Source organism: Nothobranchius furzeri, chromosome 5 (assembly GCF_043380555.1).
Source record: "Nothobranchius furzeri strain GRZ-AD chromosome 5, NfurGRZ-RIMD1, whole genome shotgun sequence".
Lineage (NCBI taxonomy): Eukaryota > Metazoa > Chordata > Actinopteri > Cyprinodontiformes > Nothobranchiidae > Nothobranchius > Nothobranchius furzeri.
Genome location: NC_091745.1, coordinates 42662577 through 42679363, shown reverse-complemented (window position 1 = coordinate 42679363; position 16787 = coordinate 42662577). Strand labels below are relative to the sequence as shown.

The window sequence follows — 16787 nt, the reverse complement described above, 5'->3', positions numbered from 1 at the left end:
AGTACAACGTTTGGTAAAAGTCTCTGAAGGTGTTGTTTATTCTTTCAGCGTCATATACTATATTCCCGGTTGAGTCTTTAACAGCAGATATGGTAGTTTTCTCTTTATTTATTTTTAATTGGCTAGCTAAGAATTTACCTGATTTATTACTATGTTCAAAGTTTTCTATTCGTAGTCTTTGTGCTAAAAATTGTGTCTTTTTGTCAATAATTCCATGAAGTTCTAATTTAGCTTTACGTAATTTGCTCATTAACTCTTCTTCTGTGGAAGCCTCTAAAGACTTGATGATTTCTTCTAACTCCTGAATACGTTTGTTTTCCGTTTTTTTCTTATGTGATGAGAAAGAGATTATTTTACCTCTCATCACTGCCTTTCCTGCCTCCCAAAGAATAGATGCTGATGTTCCAGGCAGGTCATTATGTTCTAAATATAAACCCCACTCCTTTTTAAAAAATTCTATAAAACCTTCGTCTTTAAGCAGTGATGTATTAAACCTCCAGTTTTTGCTTGGTGGGATTGTCTTTTTATTTACCAGAGTTAAAGAAACCGGAGCATGGTCGCTGACAGCTATGGGGTGTATCTCAGTGTCTGAAATGTCAGCCAACAATGAGCTGCTGACTAGAAAATAATCCAAACGTGAATGAGAGTGATGGACGTGCGAAAAAAAAGTATACTCTCTACGGTTAGGATGAAGAGATCGCCTTGCATCACAGAGCCCATAATCACTCATGTACTGTTTAACTATGTTGGTGGATTGCCAATTGCGCTGAGTCCCAGCTGTACTGAGCCAGTCTGTTAAGGAATTCATCCAAAAATTAAAATCACCTCCAAGTATAAGTGGACAGTCCAAGTGTTCGGAGAGTACAGAGAAAAAATTATGAAATAATGGAGGGTCATCAATATTTGGACAGTATATGCTGATGATACATAAGCGTTGGTTCTGTACAGATAATTTTAACATTATAAATCTACCCTCTGGATCAGAAACTGTGTCCAATACTGTGAAATTGATGTTTTTGTGTATTAAAATAGCTACACCTCTTTGCCTAGAGTTATAGCAGGCAGAGAACATGCTGGGAAACTCAGGTGTTTTAAGTTCATCTGCGGATGTGGCAGATCTATGAGTCTCTTGTAACAATATTACGTCTGCTTGCACTCTCTTTAACTGATCAAAAATTTTTAATCTCTTCTCTATGGAGCTAGCCCCATGTACGTTCCATGAGACAAACCTTAGTGCACCCATAGATGTGTGTGTGAGTAGCTAAAATATGACGCCTTCATGTGAATAAGATGGAATAAGTATATACATGTATAAATAGTATGTTAATAAATAACAAAAAAGTAAATAATAATAATAATAATAATAATAAAGATCCAACAGTGTTTGTGGTTGTATTATTTGACGCATAAATTATGATATTGTGCTGTGAATTTAATATATATATGTGTGTGTGTGTGTGTGCGTGTGTGTGTGTGTGTGTGTGTGTGCGCGTGCGTGTGCGTGCATGTGTGTGTGTGCGTGTGTGTGTCGAGTCTGACGCAGTGTTGGAAAGTTGTGTGGTTGTGCCATACAGGTGTAAAGGTACAGAAGCAGGTAAAAAGGAAGGGAAGGTACAGATATAGGTTAAAAAAGAAGTAAGAACTAAAAAGAAAAGGTAATAGGGGTGTGGGGTGGTGATTAACAGGTGATCTTATCATCTACAAAACGGATTTAGCAGCTGTTTAATCCTGACGTGATCAAACCCAGTGAATCCTGATAAGAATAATAAATGTCTGACCTGATGTTGGGCTAAAACAGCCAGTCAGTCACTCCTCGCTCCTTGTAAAGTTTATTGTCCACATAAAGCTTATCCACCAAGATGACAGCTCTCTTCCCATCCTGGATAAACTTTTTACGCAGCGGAAAGAGGACCCGGCGTCGATCCAGAATCTCCTTCGGGAACTGATCATTCACGCTGAAATCTTTTCCTTTGAGCTCTCTTCCGTGACTTTTAACAAGATCCTTCTGCTTAAAATGTTCAAATTTAGCCACGATGGGACGAGGTCTTCTGCTGTCCACTCTTTTAGCTCCAAGGCGATGTACCCGGTGAAATGTGATGTTTTTAACTTTCTCTTCGGGTATCTTCATTTCTGTCTGAAGAAAGTTCTTTATTGTTTGCTCGCAGTTCTCCGCCCCTCCCGTCTGCTCCGGCAGACCTGCGAACACCAAATTATCCCTCATGCTGCGGGCCTGAAGGTCCAAAACCGTCTCCTTCAGAGTTTTGTTGTCCAGGGTGATCAGCATCATTCCCTCTTCCAGGGAAGAGACGGACTTCCGCAGAGACGCGTTCTCAGCAGCGAGCCACTCAACCTGTTCCTGGCTGAACTCCAGAGATGTTCGGAGGTTCTGAAACTCCTGGTGAAGAACCTCAAGCAGATGAAGTCGCCCCTCAAATCCCAGAAGCCGTTTATCAATAGAATCTAATAATTCTAATACGTCTTTCCGGGGAGATGAGGCCTCAGGCGAGTCCTGAGGACGGCTCCTCTTGGTCCCAGCAGGTGTTTCAGCCTCAGCTGCTGATTTCTTCGGACCCATGACGAATAACTCGAAAAATTCGTCAATATAATTTAGTAAACTTTCTGAATTCTCTTCACTTACCTCCAGATTGAGTGAGTTATACTTACCAGATTATTTTTTGCGTTGTCAGTAAATAAATTAGGCGAAAATGTGTCTTAATTGTTTGTGGATGTTTGTTAACGAGCTGCCATCAGCTTCAAACGCTGCCGTGTATCCGGTGATCGGCCGTCAGCGCATGCTCACCTCCGTCCAATGCTAGCGTTAGCTTTTTAGCTAAAATGTGTGATCCTCGGTTTTGTTACTTTTTGCAAGTTTATAAAAGCAGCAGATGAGACAGCATGTCTGATAATTTAGTTTTTCATCTGATAATATTAGAACATGTCAGTGATATTTGAGGGGCTTTTATAAACACTGTATAACTAACACTACTGGAGAGGGTATGGATTACACAGAGGCTTCTGGGGAGCCCAGTTAGAGGGGGGGGGTGTCATTTAGCCTTGGCCCCCAAAATGTCTTGAAACGGCCCTGGCTGTGTTACTGAGTTCTGAAGGTGATCTGAACTGTATCAGATGTATAAATATTACATGTGTATGACTTGTTGTTTTATACAGGTAAAAACATGTAGTGGAGATAAATCTACCGACATGTAGAATGTTTTCTTGTTTTTATTTAACTATTTTCCTGTCCTGTCTGTCTCTCATCTTCCTGCATCTCCTCTAAACTCTCCAGAAAAACTGCTGCCTGGATTCTTACTTTTTCACCTCATCAGTTACTTTTGAGCAGATCAAAGGGATCTCCTGACCGCAAAGCGCAGAGCGCGTTTCGATGCTGCGTCAGTGAGGTGGAGTCACAGCAGCACAGGTGATGAGCTCCGCAGTAGCAGAGCGCTTCAGGCACAAATAAGACAGAAAATAGAGAATATGAGTGGACATGAACGATCGTGTGTTCATTATAGTGTTTTGGTTGCACCACTTTGAGAATGGACCGTGTGCTGGACGCAGCTGCCTGGAGCTCACCAACGATCAGCTCTCTGCTGCTCTCTGTGCTCTCTGCTCAAAGAACCCCTGGTACACTGAGAGTCCATAAATGATGTAATATAGGTAGAAACATTTTTTCCGGCTCTCCCTGGATGTGTAGGATATCCAGCTCCCCCATAATTCGATCCCTGCTCCTGGATGAAAAGCCAGACATTCATACAAGAACCCCCAGTCCGGACGCCCCGGACAGAGAGTGAAAAGTGGACATGTCCGGGGAAAAGAGGACGTGTGGTCACCCTACATTATCCATCTGCCCTGGAGAACATCTCAGCTACTAGAACACTAAATCTTAGCTCAATAATCTGTTTCAAACATTTTAGTGTTGGACAACGTTGATTAGAGGCCGCCATCTTGAATTGTGTTGACCATTACAGATTAACATCTGACCATCAGCTAAACTAACAAATGAGACGGACTGGAGGTATAAAGAGCACGAATCTTTCATGAAAGCAACAATTTTCTTACCTGTTCATAGAATTTGTTGTGAGCCACATAATACTGAGTATCAAACGACTCCTCGGTCACCAGCACATGTTGCCTCTCCCCGACCTGAAACAGACACAAATCATATTCAACAATCATTTTATTGACTCATAAAAGACTCGTGATTGTTTATTCAGTCCTAAATGTTAAGTGGCTTTTGGTTCAGAACCAGACTGACTTCAGCGCTGAGTGGAAGATGAAACCTTTTCTCCCAACATATATTTACAGCGTAAATTAACCAGATGTTTGTGAACGTCTAGCTCTAAAAGATCCTGCTGGTTTCGTGTTAACAGTTGTGTCCTGGAGGCGTCCTCAGATTGATTCAGCAGCAGACTTCCTCAGTTATGCTTCTATTCACCGAGATCAAAAATGCAATAAAAGCTTTGCTCTGACATGATGTTTTGTCAGTTTTATGTTCCTGCAGTTCACCTTTTAATTACAATTTCAAGGTTTCAGAAGCACTTCATTTTAGCACTTTGCTGAGGCGTCGTTGAGCACTATTCAGCTCGGGTCCTTAAGCCAAAAGAAGAGGAAAACTGAATAAAAAAACTTTATAATTGATACAATTCAAATGTGCAGAGAAAACAGTCTATTCAGGAAATCAGAAAATCAGATACTACAAGGCTTTCCAATCTAGCAATTTAATGCTGGAAATAAAGACAGAAAGTACAAGAATGTTGTCGACTGAAAGAAGAAGAAAGAGCTCGAGTCAGAGAAGCTTTGCTGAAGGTACTGCAGGTGATAATAAACCACCCCAGTATTGATTTAGAGAGAGCAAGATGTGTTTTCACAATTACTGTAGGTGTCAATCAGCAACAAAAACCTTTTCCAACATGAATGTGTTGGTTTTTGTTGTAATCGCTGGATCTACCTGCACCACATCTGTCGGGATGTAAACTCTACCGTTATCCATCTAACCTAAAGCTGCTCCATCAGTAACGTTTCTAATTGATTACAACTCATCTGTGGTGTTTCCACACGTCTGCTTCCTCTGATTTGTGTTTCGATCGCTGCAGGTGTGGGTGAGCAGCACATCAAGCTCTTTCTTTAAATATCTGGCGACATTATTCGTTTAAACTCACACTGCGTTAGAGAACCTGCATTTCCTGCTACGTTGGGACACGATTCTCTCTATTCTAAGCACGGTCACACTTTGGAGAGAAAAAATAATTAAATAAAAAAAAATCTGAATGTCTTATTTTGAATATATGCTGTTTTGAAATGTATTAATAAAAAAGACTAACTGGCAAAAATACTAAAAACAGCATAACTGCACATTCATCTGTTCAGATTTTAAGATATAATGTAAGAAAAAACACATTTTATAAACTTAGAGATCTTTAAACAGTCATCATTTCTGAATTCTACTCAGCATTAAAACCTTGAAAAATACATTTTGAAGGGTACCAATTATTTTTCTATTTCTATCACCTAAGAAGTTCAGTGGTGACATGTGATCAACAAGTGACTCAAAAAGCTAGTTCAAAATCTAGCTAATGACTGGTTCTCACTTTATTTCGATGTATAAAAGGTGGAGTCTAACGTATGAAGAGAACCCAGATAAACAGAAGTATTACGGCTTCTTTCAGTTTCTCATTAGGGTCGCTATGGTAACCACACACCTGCTTGATGTTGACGAGGAAAAACAAATTACAGGCCACACCTAAAAATATGGTTCACACGTTTTAAGCAGCAATTAAGAGGATTAAAAGACACTTCCACATTTAAAGAGATACTAATGAGCTAAGAGGGAATGAGAGATGTGAATCCCAAAGCTGTGAGAGAAATACCAGGTGATGGAAATGATTTTCATATGTATGCACACAATCCAGCCAGGTCATTGTGGCCTCCTTTCTGTCAGGGTTTTTCCAAAGCTGTGGCTAGAAATAAACTAAACGTCATCCCAGAAACCACCGGGTAATGGGTGGAAACTAATAAAACCCTAACCCTAACCCAGCGCTCATACAACGGCATCCTTTACGTATCATTATTTATACTAACAAACCCTGCCTCTTCCTAGCTGAACCTTTAGTCCATAACCGTTATGCACATAGAAAACAAGCACATGTTCTTGTCATGTAAGGAAGTATGCCAAACACAAAGTTTCATCCTCAGCAAATTCAAGAATAGCGCTGCAAAGCAAAACCACCTGACTTATTAATACATGCTGCCTATGCATGGGAATGTTCACCAGCATATGGAAATGTTGGGAACGGGGATTCCTGTGGGCTTGGCTGGAAGTATTTACATTTAAAGCCTGACAATGGTGAGCGCTGTACTCTAGAAGTCACGGCTCTGACGTATTGCCCAGGGTTTTCTCCCCCGATTTCGCAGACTCCCACAATCCGTGCCCTTTCTTCCCACTATCTCTGGGCATTCCTTCTGTTGTTTACACATCCTCTATCCACTTTCAACTTCTCTCATCGCTAATTTTTTCCTTATTCCTTTAAAAATGTGATTATTTCTGTCTCTGTACTGATTGTGTTTATGTTAGTTTTTGTGTCACCGTAGGAACTTTAAACTGACTAAATGCCAGGATGTAAAAGTTCAAGCTTTTATATTTAACCACTATGGTTGAGCAAATAAAGAAGCTGAAATGTATAAGATTAGAAAACACAACTGATTTGCTTCTTCATTGCAACTTTTAACTGAAAACATAAATACACTTTTTTCCCCCACATATCTACTTGAGTTTTAGAGCAGATCACCAAACTTTAAGTTTTATCCACTTTGTACCAGATCAGCAGGGCACTGGAGAACGGAAATCTATGTATGATGAGACGGGTCTGCCTGAATTAATAATAACTAATCCTCACATAAACTTCAGGCACGGAGCGTCGGGCTGGGATTCTTGTAAATCCTTGACTACATTGACTGAATCAGAAATTAGAAAATAATATTGACCCATATAAACAAAACACCTCAGCATGAAGGGAATTCATATAAATAATAACAGGGCTGCAGCAACTAATCAAATCAACTGTATCGATGACTGAAAGCGTTATCTGTTACCTGAGCCCACACAATGATGTAAACCTACACAAAGTCTCCAGCAGAAGGAGGGGAGAGTCTGCGGGTTGTGCAGCTTCCATGATGAATTACAAGCAGCGATAACATCTTCGTCTCTGAGGGTACCCATCTGAAATATGGTGGATGGAAAGGCTAACAACACTGCAGAGAAAAATGCAAAGACGGGGGCTGGAATAGCAGATACAGCTTACATCTACTCGGATTTATTTCATGTACCCAAACTCTTGGATAAAGTGATTTTACGCTGATATGACTCAAAACAATAACAATGGGAGAAATCATTACTATTGACTTTAAGCAAAAGACCATTTTAACGATCAAGCTGATTATATTGGTGATATGGCGCCTAAACACAATCACCCACACACATCCTGGTGGTGATGACCTACGTTGTAGCCACAGCTGCTCTGGGGCGCACTGACAGAGGTGAGGCTGCCGAGCACAGGCCCCAGCGGTCCCTCTGACCACCACCAGCAGGCAGGGCGGGTTAGGTGTCTTGCCCAAGGACACAACAGCAGCATTCTCTGTCGGGATCGATCCCACAACTCTCAGATTACTGGACAGCCTGCTCTACTGCTTGAGCTACTGCTGGCCTGACGTTATCCTTACATAATTACATGTCCTAAAAACCTGTTTATGTCAGAGTTGTCTTTTCTTGTCCTTACAGAGGTCCTTCACTCATCTGTTGTTTCATTTGCAGTGGTCTGTAGAAGAAAACAAGCTCTGGTGTGCTTGTTTTACCACGGAGAATTCAGCAAGAGGAGAAATCTGCTTCAGACGGAAGGATTTGGACTCTTATTTCCTGATATTTGGACATCTCGCCTCAGATTAGATAACAGCAACGCGGTTCTACTGCAACGTTGATGTTTAATCTCCACAAATAAAACAAGCCTGAATGAGTTCTGCTGTGTGGTGAAGTCGCTAATGCTAAAGGTTAACTTCTACTAACAAAGACGTTCTCTGATGTTTCCTGGACGCTAAACCATCTGTGAGACAATGTGACGCAGAGTTTCATCGTCCATTTTCTGTCCGACGCTAATGCAGGGCACAGGTGTGGAAGACTGTTTTCATGTTAAGCCTGCGTGCTCAACTCAGAGTGACTAATTACAATCAAAAAACAATAAGAAAAAATGGTTTTTCAGTGAAGGACCTTTTTAATGATTTCCCCTTCTTCATTCACATTCATTTATTTAGCTTTTTTATAGCATCCTTTTGTTTTAAATGAGCAGTTTTTACTAAAACATCCAGCAAATCTGAGGATATGAGCGATTTCAGAGCAAAAAACTAAATACATTTTGGTTCAATTTAATCAGATAACTAAAACACTAATTACAGTAATAACCCACTGGCTGATTATTTAAACAGTCAGTAGTTTCAGCCCTGTGCACACATCTTTGCACTTCTCCTCATGCTGTGTGTTTCTAGTATTTTTATTAGTTTTGGATTGTGTGACTGCTTGTCTTTCTTTGCAGATCTGCAAATGCAAGCATCTCCATTTAGCTTTGTATTTACCCCGTCTGCTGAAACACGTCACAGCATACCAAACACAGCATGAAAGTCTTCGCACACTGAGGCATTTATTTACTTCACCATCCAGAGAATAACCTCCCTTGATACACAGCAGATCCACTGCAGACTTGTGGAATCATGAGTTTAATTGATAATTAATCCTCATCATAACAGGAATAATGAGAGAAATGGGGCGTTGAATTCTAATCAGCCTTTTTATCGGCACACCCAAATGATTTATTCACATCTGTGGCCTTTTGTTCTTTTTTATTGTTTTATAATAAAACTGAATTAGTTTTATAAGCAGAATGAAAAAAAAAACACAATTTTTAACTAAACTAAATATGCAAAAACAGCAAAGGATGTGCATCATTTATATAGAGAGCCATTTGTTTTCCATAGATGAAAAAAACTGTTTCAATAAATTGGAAAATAGATTTTAGTCCAGACACAAGATATGCCTAAAATAATGATGTGTTCATTTAGATGCTCCATGATAATTCAGGTAACAGGTTCATTAGTCCACGCACAAAACTTGTAACCCAAAGACAAATAAGTCTTGACCTTGCTGTCCTCTGCACTGGTACGCAGCTCACCCTTCTCCTTCAAAGGGGGCACAAGGGTTCACTCTCTATCCCCAGGAGAGGATGAAGGTCTTGAAAGAATAGAATGCACAATCATTTTCCAAATCGGCCAATCTTTTATTCCAAGTTTAGCATCTAAAACCACAAAATATTGCAAAAACTTTAATTTGGGGATTACTCACCTAATGCAACCCTGAGTACATAATTAAAATAGAGGGCAGCCTGGTCTACTGTCTCTACGTGGTTCTTAAGCTACGCAGTAGCACAGAAGAAAGAGCTCCACAAGGTCATCAAGGATGCCAAGCGAGCAGTCATCTATCCTCTCCTCTCACTAGATCATCTACTCAGTTCAGACAGCCTCAGGAACACCAAGAATCTTCTTTAGGATGCATCAAACCCAAGACGTGCCTTGTTTGACACCCCCCCCCCCTCCCCCCCCCCCCCCCTTCAGGAAGATGTTTCAGATCCAATAAGATTGGAGAAAATGGACTGGGAAACACCTATTCGTCATTCATCGCCGTGCTGATTGCTGCAAAGTGGTCGATCTAAATGAGTGCACTATCTTGTTCATCAGCTTGTTTGACCTAATTGACTCATGCATTGCAGATTGTATTAATTCATCTCTAAAATGTGGCTCTGTTCCATCTCTTTTCAAACATACAGTTATTGAACCTATCCTTAACTCACTCAGGCTCAAAATAGGTTTTGATAAAAGGACGAACAACTAAGTCCTTCAGGGGTACTGCTGAGTTTAAAAATTGTCATACAATACGTAAGTGGAGTAACCAGGTAAGTAGGTTTTAACTTTGCAAATCTGCATCACCTGCCTCCAGGGGGTTAAAAAACCAAGTTTGGATTCATCTCAGCCTAAAAATTACAGACCCATTTCTAAATTACCCTTTATCTCTAAAATATTGGAAAAGGTTGTGGCAGATCAACTGATTACTTTTCTGGAACTACACAACAGTTATGATAAATTCCACTCTGGTTTTCGTAAAAAGCATTCAGCAGAAAGAGATTTGCTTAAAGTTTCCAGTGACATCATGATGGCTGCAGACAACGGGGAATTCAGAGTGTTAGTATTGTTAGATCTTTCTGCAGATTTCGACACTGTTGATCACCGCACCTTAATTAACAGAATTGATGACTCGGTGGGGTTCTCTTTCTTAACATTCGTTTCGATGTCTCACTATGGGATACGCCCCTCCGCGGATTCCTCAGAAGCACTTATCTCAATACGCCAATCCTGATTGGCCAGTGACCGTGACGTACGCGTCCCCCTGCTACTATAAGTAGCAAGCGTCCCCACGCACGCACTATTCAATCACCTCTTCTCGCTTCGGTGGTCGCTTATCTCTGAGGTAAGTTAGCTCAACTGTTCACAGACGGAGCCTTCTAATATTCTCTCCGTCGCCGAACGTTAACTTACTGTCCTTCTGTCCTGGCCTTCACCATAGGCTCAGGGCATAACGAGCAGCTTCACACTCCAGTGCATCTGTTCGTTCTCTGCTAACACACCAGTTAGCCTACATGGAAGCCGCTCCTCCCACCAGAGGAGTCGACGGCGCAGGAGCTCGCCTCTGTACCTGTGGGAACAAAATCTCAAGCACAGACCGCACAAGGTCTGCTCGAGCTGCCTCGGGCTGGAACACGCCCAGCTGGCATTGGAAGTCCCCGGGTCATGTGAGAGCTGTGCTTGCTTCAGCCTGAAGAGCCTTCGCCGGCGGCTAGCGCGCCAAGCTAGCCTGTCGGGGAAGGACCCTTGCCTGCCGGCCCCTGGGCCACCGCCTGGGGACGCCAGCGAACATGTCCTCCACTGTTGTTTTCTACTGTACATACACCCTCTTTCATAATGTCTCTTATCACCCATATGCAGATGACATTCAGCTGTACTGCTCTTTTAAGGATTCTCACTTCTATAAACTGTCTGAATTACTAGTGTCTTTCAGCTATCACCAGCTGGCTGGAAGATAACTTCCTGCAGTTAAACTCTGAAAAGACTGAATGTCTGATCATTGCCCCTGAGAGCATGGTTCCTCTGATTAGTCTAAAACTTGGTCATTTAGCCTCTGCCGTCAAGACAAACTTAAGGAGTTTGGGTGTCGTTTTTGATCAACCAATGTCTCTTGAAGGCCACTCAAAAACGCTGGTCCGAAACTGCTCCAACCTGAGCCCTCCGGTCCACCCACCAGAACCTTCTAGAAGTTCCAAAGACCAGGCATAAAAGTCGAGGTAATCGATCCTTCGAGACTGTTGCACCCCGACTCTGGAATGATCTTTCTTTATCCTTATGTAGCATTGACAGTCCGGGCACTTTAAAAAAACAACTAAAGACCATTTTATTTAAAGCTGCTTTCACCTAAATCTTTCATTTTCTTATTTTTAACTCAAATTTTTAATCTTGTATCTGTTTATGAAATTTGTTAATTGTATGACTTTATTTTTTCTAATATAAATCTATTTCACTGTGATTTAATGACATTATTTTTCTGATGTTAATCTATTTCTGTTTTGAGATCCTTATGATTTTATGACTTTGTTTTACTTTGTTTTAATCTTTGCTAAACACTTGCTGATTCTATATCTGTGATAGTTGCTGTATAAATAAAATTTACTTACGTACTTACCTACCTTCTAAAATCATACCAGATAAAGAACAAGTGTGGTGTATCGTATATGTGAGTGGAAAACAGTGGTTTTTTTCTGTCTTGATGGACAATTTTGATACATAATTCACATTTTAGTTGTAACTATAAATTTAATTCATTGTGTTTGATTCTGTTTTATTAAATTCTTCTGCACTGGAAGATCACACCTAAAACTTTCTAAGAACAGTATAATCTCTGATTGCTAAAATGTCAATAAAGACTTTCAAACGGAGATTCTGAACATTAAACAAAGGAGGTTGGATTTAAACTTGTTCTGGGACAAGCCATGGGGACAGGATTACTTTGATCTAATATTCTGGATTTCAGCGGTAAATTGAGTTTTTATTTACATTATATTTTAAAAGATAATGGACAATGTTCCATCGAGTTGGTCTACCCTTTGCGGTTTTAATAGCTTCGACTTCCAAGTTTAGGGTGTGCTTATGGATGACTTTGGCTACTCTTCTAGAAGCACATTTGTGAGCCACTGGTGTGGGATGAGAAGGTCTGGTTAGCAGTTTCTTCTTATTCATCCTAAAGAAATTCTCTTAAGTTTAAGTCAGGACAGTGAAAGTCAGTCAAGTTCCTCCACACTGAATTCACTCATCCAAGTCTTATTGAAACAGATTTGGTGAAGTGCCCAAATACTTTTTGCAATTGGTTGTAAATTGAATGTGTCCAAATGTCAGCCAATTATTGATGTTCAGGACCTTACCAAATAGACTGCTGCAGCACTGCCTGAGCAACATTACTGCATGACTCTCTTGGGTTTTATCAGGATGAAGTTGCGTGATAGAAGATCTTGCAGTAACATAACACTGCTAGGGTTGTGGTCCAGTGATGAGACCAGTGTGGGCATTCTTTAACATCTCAAAAACCAAACCACGCTGATGCACATATGCTAGGGTAATGGGTACCCTGCCACCACACTCCACCCACAACCACTATGCACTGCCACCACAATCATAAACCACCAAGCTATCATGCTCTGTCATATAAAACATATTTTATTCTTACTTAGCAAATTCATTATTCAGCACAAAGAAAGCTGGTTTGTGTCTCGTGTCTCAGTATCAAAACACTGTTCTGGAGGAAACTTGTACCATACACTGCAAAAAAAGATTTCAGAGAAAGTAAAAAAAAATGCCTCATTTTATATTTTTTATCTATAAAGACAGATAAATTACTCTCTAGAAAAATAACATTAATTAAAATAAGGTAAATATTCTTAAAAAATACACTAACTTTCTTCTTTTGAGTAAAATCATACATGCAAATCCTATGTGGTTCTCTCACCTGGTTAGAATTCCAAAAATTAACAAAATAACCTAATTTTAGATTTATTAGCTAGTTTTAAAGTGACTGTTTGTGAGGCTCTTTTTGTTTGTGGTAAGTCCTTGTGGCTAAGTATTTGTTAATTAGAGGAGATGTTTTGAAAAACGTTGTGTATTTTTAAATCCAAGGAGTCATGTTGTTTTCACATTCTGATTGAGGTGTCTCAACTAGTGACCATTTAATAATGAATAAAGGAATGAAAAAGCAAATGGATTAATGGACTTACCTGTGGATGTGCAGTTACAGTGAGGATTTATCAGTTTTCTTTGGCATCACCCACAGGTGATATAAATAACGCTGTGACTCCTGCTGTTAGCACGACAACTGGTTATTTTAATTTTTATTTTTTGCAGAAGAGATCTGTCCTACTTTCCTTGAAAGAACAGACCTCCTGACTTTTGAAAGCCTTTAATTTTAATGAGGGAAGGGCCCAGGACTTTCTATTAAACATGAATAAATGTCTTTCCAGCAAATTTGTGAAAAAAATAAAAAAATCCCAGAGCTCATACAGGCTTTAAATACCTTCAAATTTGTCTTCAATACAGATTCTGTCTAAACATCCTCTCTGTAGACATTAAATTGTTTACATATTGGGGATTTCGCCCATAAACTCCTGTTAAACTGTATGTTTTGTACTGAGAGCAGGCCATTTTTGTTTCTGCTGCACAGCCACTCGCACTTGCGCAAAAAGATGAAAAAAATGTCAATAAAGCTCTTCCTGTAGCTAGCTGCTGGCATTCAGTGAATTCATGGAGCTTTTCATTTAAACTTACTTTAGAGGGCGAGGGGATCAGTAAATGCTCCTTTTCCGCATTTGGTTGTGTAGAAGGAAACATGGCATCAAATACGGCATCCCCTAGAAAAGTACTCGCGTACACTCGTGTTTAAACCTGATTTTTATGGTTATGCGACCGTCAATATTTTTATTTGTTTGGGCATCAAATCATTCATTTTCAATAAGACTTTGATGGATATTTACAGAGATTAATGGTAAAAACTACCTCTTTAAGAATTTTAGCTAAGCAACATTTGTTTACCCCAATGGCAGATGTGTTTACTCAAAACAAGAAAAGTTGCACTATATTTAGGAATATTTACTTTATTTTAAGTACCATAATTTCTGGACTATAGAGCACACCTCAATATAAGCTGCACCAACAAAAAAAAGGTTTTCTACACACACACACGCCGCACTCGAATACAAGCTGCTGCTGCGCAGCAGCCACATGCAGGTCTCCGGCGCACAGCGCATGTACGGCCATAACATAATTAGACAGAAAGACGCTACACAGAGGATTTTCCTTGTTGTTTTAATTCAACAAAACCAATTTTAAACACGGGTGAACGTGCCTGCAAGTTTAGAAAAGAAAACAGCACTGATAGCATTCACATTTCTGGATGGTTATAAAATAAAAACAGCACTGACACGTTATTACCGGTAATTTGCATGTTTACAATAAAAGAACAGCGCTGACACAGCATTAATAAGGATGATTAGAAAATAAAAACTGCACACAAAACATGCCTGGTTAGTAATGATCTGCACAGTAGAAACAGTGGAAACACCTCGGCCGTCTGCTCTTTTTGTGTTCACCCAGTCTTCAAGAATGTTTTCCAATTCCGGCCATCTGCTTTTATTTCCTCTGAAAGCTTTTGGCGTTTTTTTACATTGACCGAGTTCTTCCCGCTGCCGCCTTCAACGTCGCACCATTGATTCATTTATGCCAAGCTCCTGTGCAGTGGCTCTGTTTCCTTGTTTGATGGTCAGATCGATCGCTTTTAACTTGAAAGCTGCAGCATATGCATTCCTCCGCGTTTTCCATGACGAGGGTGTGTCTGATGTGTAAACGTGCCGCTTTAAATCAAAGAGCGTCTTCTTCCGCGCATAACGTTTTGCCGTGCCTGTCTCACTTTACTGCTGGAGAGTGCCTCTAGTGGTTGTTGGCCAACAAAAATCTACACACGAGCCACACTATGATATTGGCCGCAGGCTTCAAAGCACAGGGAAATAATAGCGGCTTATAGGCCGGAAATTACGGTAATGTTATTTCTCAAGAGAATATTTATTTCTTCTTAAATTCAGTTTTTGCAGTGTAGGCTTTCAATTTTCAGAGTCAAGTATCCCACACAGAAACCCTAAGCCCCCCCCCCCAAACACACACATCATTATAATACAAACACAATAGCTGCAGAAGCAACAGATGATTATGACACAATTTGATGACAAACATTGCCAAAGTCTCACATTATCTAATCACCAGTACGGGCTTAAGCGAACAAGTACACACAGATTTCTCAAGCCACTTGCAAAAAGAGAATGTGCTTCGTTGTCTACAAAACAATTGCTGTAGGGGGTGTTTTAACAGGGCTAAAGAAAGATGCTCTGATCCTTTGGAGGTTCTCTTTGAATACGCTTCAAGAAAGATGAGTGAGAAAAAAACACCCTCCCCCAATGGTTTGGGTACTTATTTAACCCTCAAAGTCAAATTCAAAGACAGTCAAACTTTTCACAGTTGGCCATAAAACTGGAGGGATTACGAGTGGCTTTGGTTATTTGTTTAACCGGACAAATTTTAAATCAACAGAGATCAAAGTTATACAAATAAACTGCTATAAAAAGGCCTCGATACAAATAATTTACTGAAATTAATAAAAAAAAAAAGATGAAGAGATGCAGGAATGAATGAAGCTCAGGGTGAAAAACGGAAGATAAAAGATCAGAGAAACTGTTTCACTCTTAACAAATGCACTGAGGCTAATTAAGTAGAGAACACTTCATCAATAAACTGCATACGCTTAAAACAAAAGCATGTGATGTGTTTTCCATGTTCAAGTATATGCTACAGATCTCTCAAGCATTTCATATGCATACGTATAAACAGCCACGTCTTTTTATTAAACGCAAATTCTGACAGAAACCAAAGGTTGTTTTTCTGCCGGTGAACTGATATTATAACGGTCTGCTTTTACAAAGCACTCAGATTCCTGTTTTGGACTGAATCCTTCAGAAGATTGCATTATATCACTGGGATGTAATGGTAGATGACAGACCTGAACCTCTAAACAGATTCACTGGATTCTGTTTCTACTGTGGAACACATGGTTTGTTCTATCTGTCCTTTTAGAAGGGACATTCACTGTAAATCAGAAAAAAGTTGTGCTGAAAGATATTAGTTCTTTAATGTTTGTAGATGACATCACTAATGCCATAGCAGTGCTAAAGGAACATAAATAATTTAACATTCCATTAGAACTTGAGCACAGTCAGCTGTATGTGACTGACAAACATGTCCATGACCCTTTGGAATTTGTAAAAAAAACAAAACAATAATAACGATTTGAGCAAAGTATAAAGTTTGGTTAGTTTTAATTATTTAAAGTGGTCATTATAAAAGTGAGAAAATAAGAATAAAGATAAAACATTATAATTACTGGCTAAGGGGAAAAGTATGGTTTAGTGCATAGAAGCTTTTAATACATCATTTAAGAAATCAGGAAGAAAAGTGTAGATGAGCACTGATTGTTGGTTTAGGAAACACAAAACAAACTGAAATGACTTCGTGATTAAACTACCAAACATGCAGAAAGGCCGCAGCCGAGTTTC

At 39.8% G+C, this 16787-nt stretch overlaps 1 protein-coding gene across 1 annotated transcript in view; it reads right to left on the bottom strand.

Annotated features, from left to right (window-relative positions):
- Window positions 1–16787, bottom strand: part of cdkal1 (CDK5 regulatory subunit associated protein 1-like 1) — a 355999-nt gene that overhangs the window by 29129 nt on the left and 310083 nt on the right. Inside the window, exon 13 of the mRNA XM_015949107.3 lies at window positions 4060–4143. Within this exon, the coding sequence (XP_015804593.1) occupies window positions 4060–4143 (84 nt within the window). The remainder of the gene's footprint in view (window positions 1–4059; window positions 4144–16787) is intronic.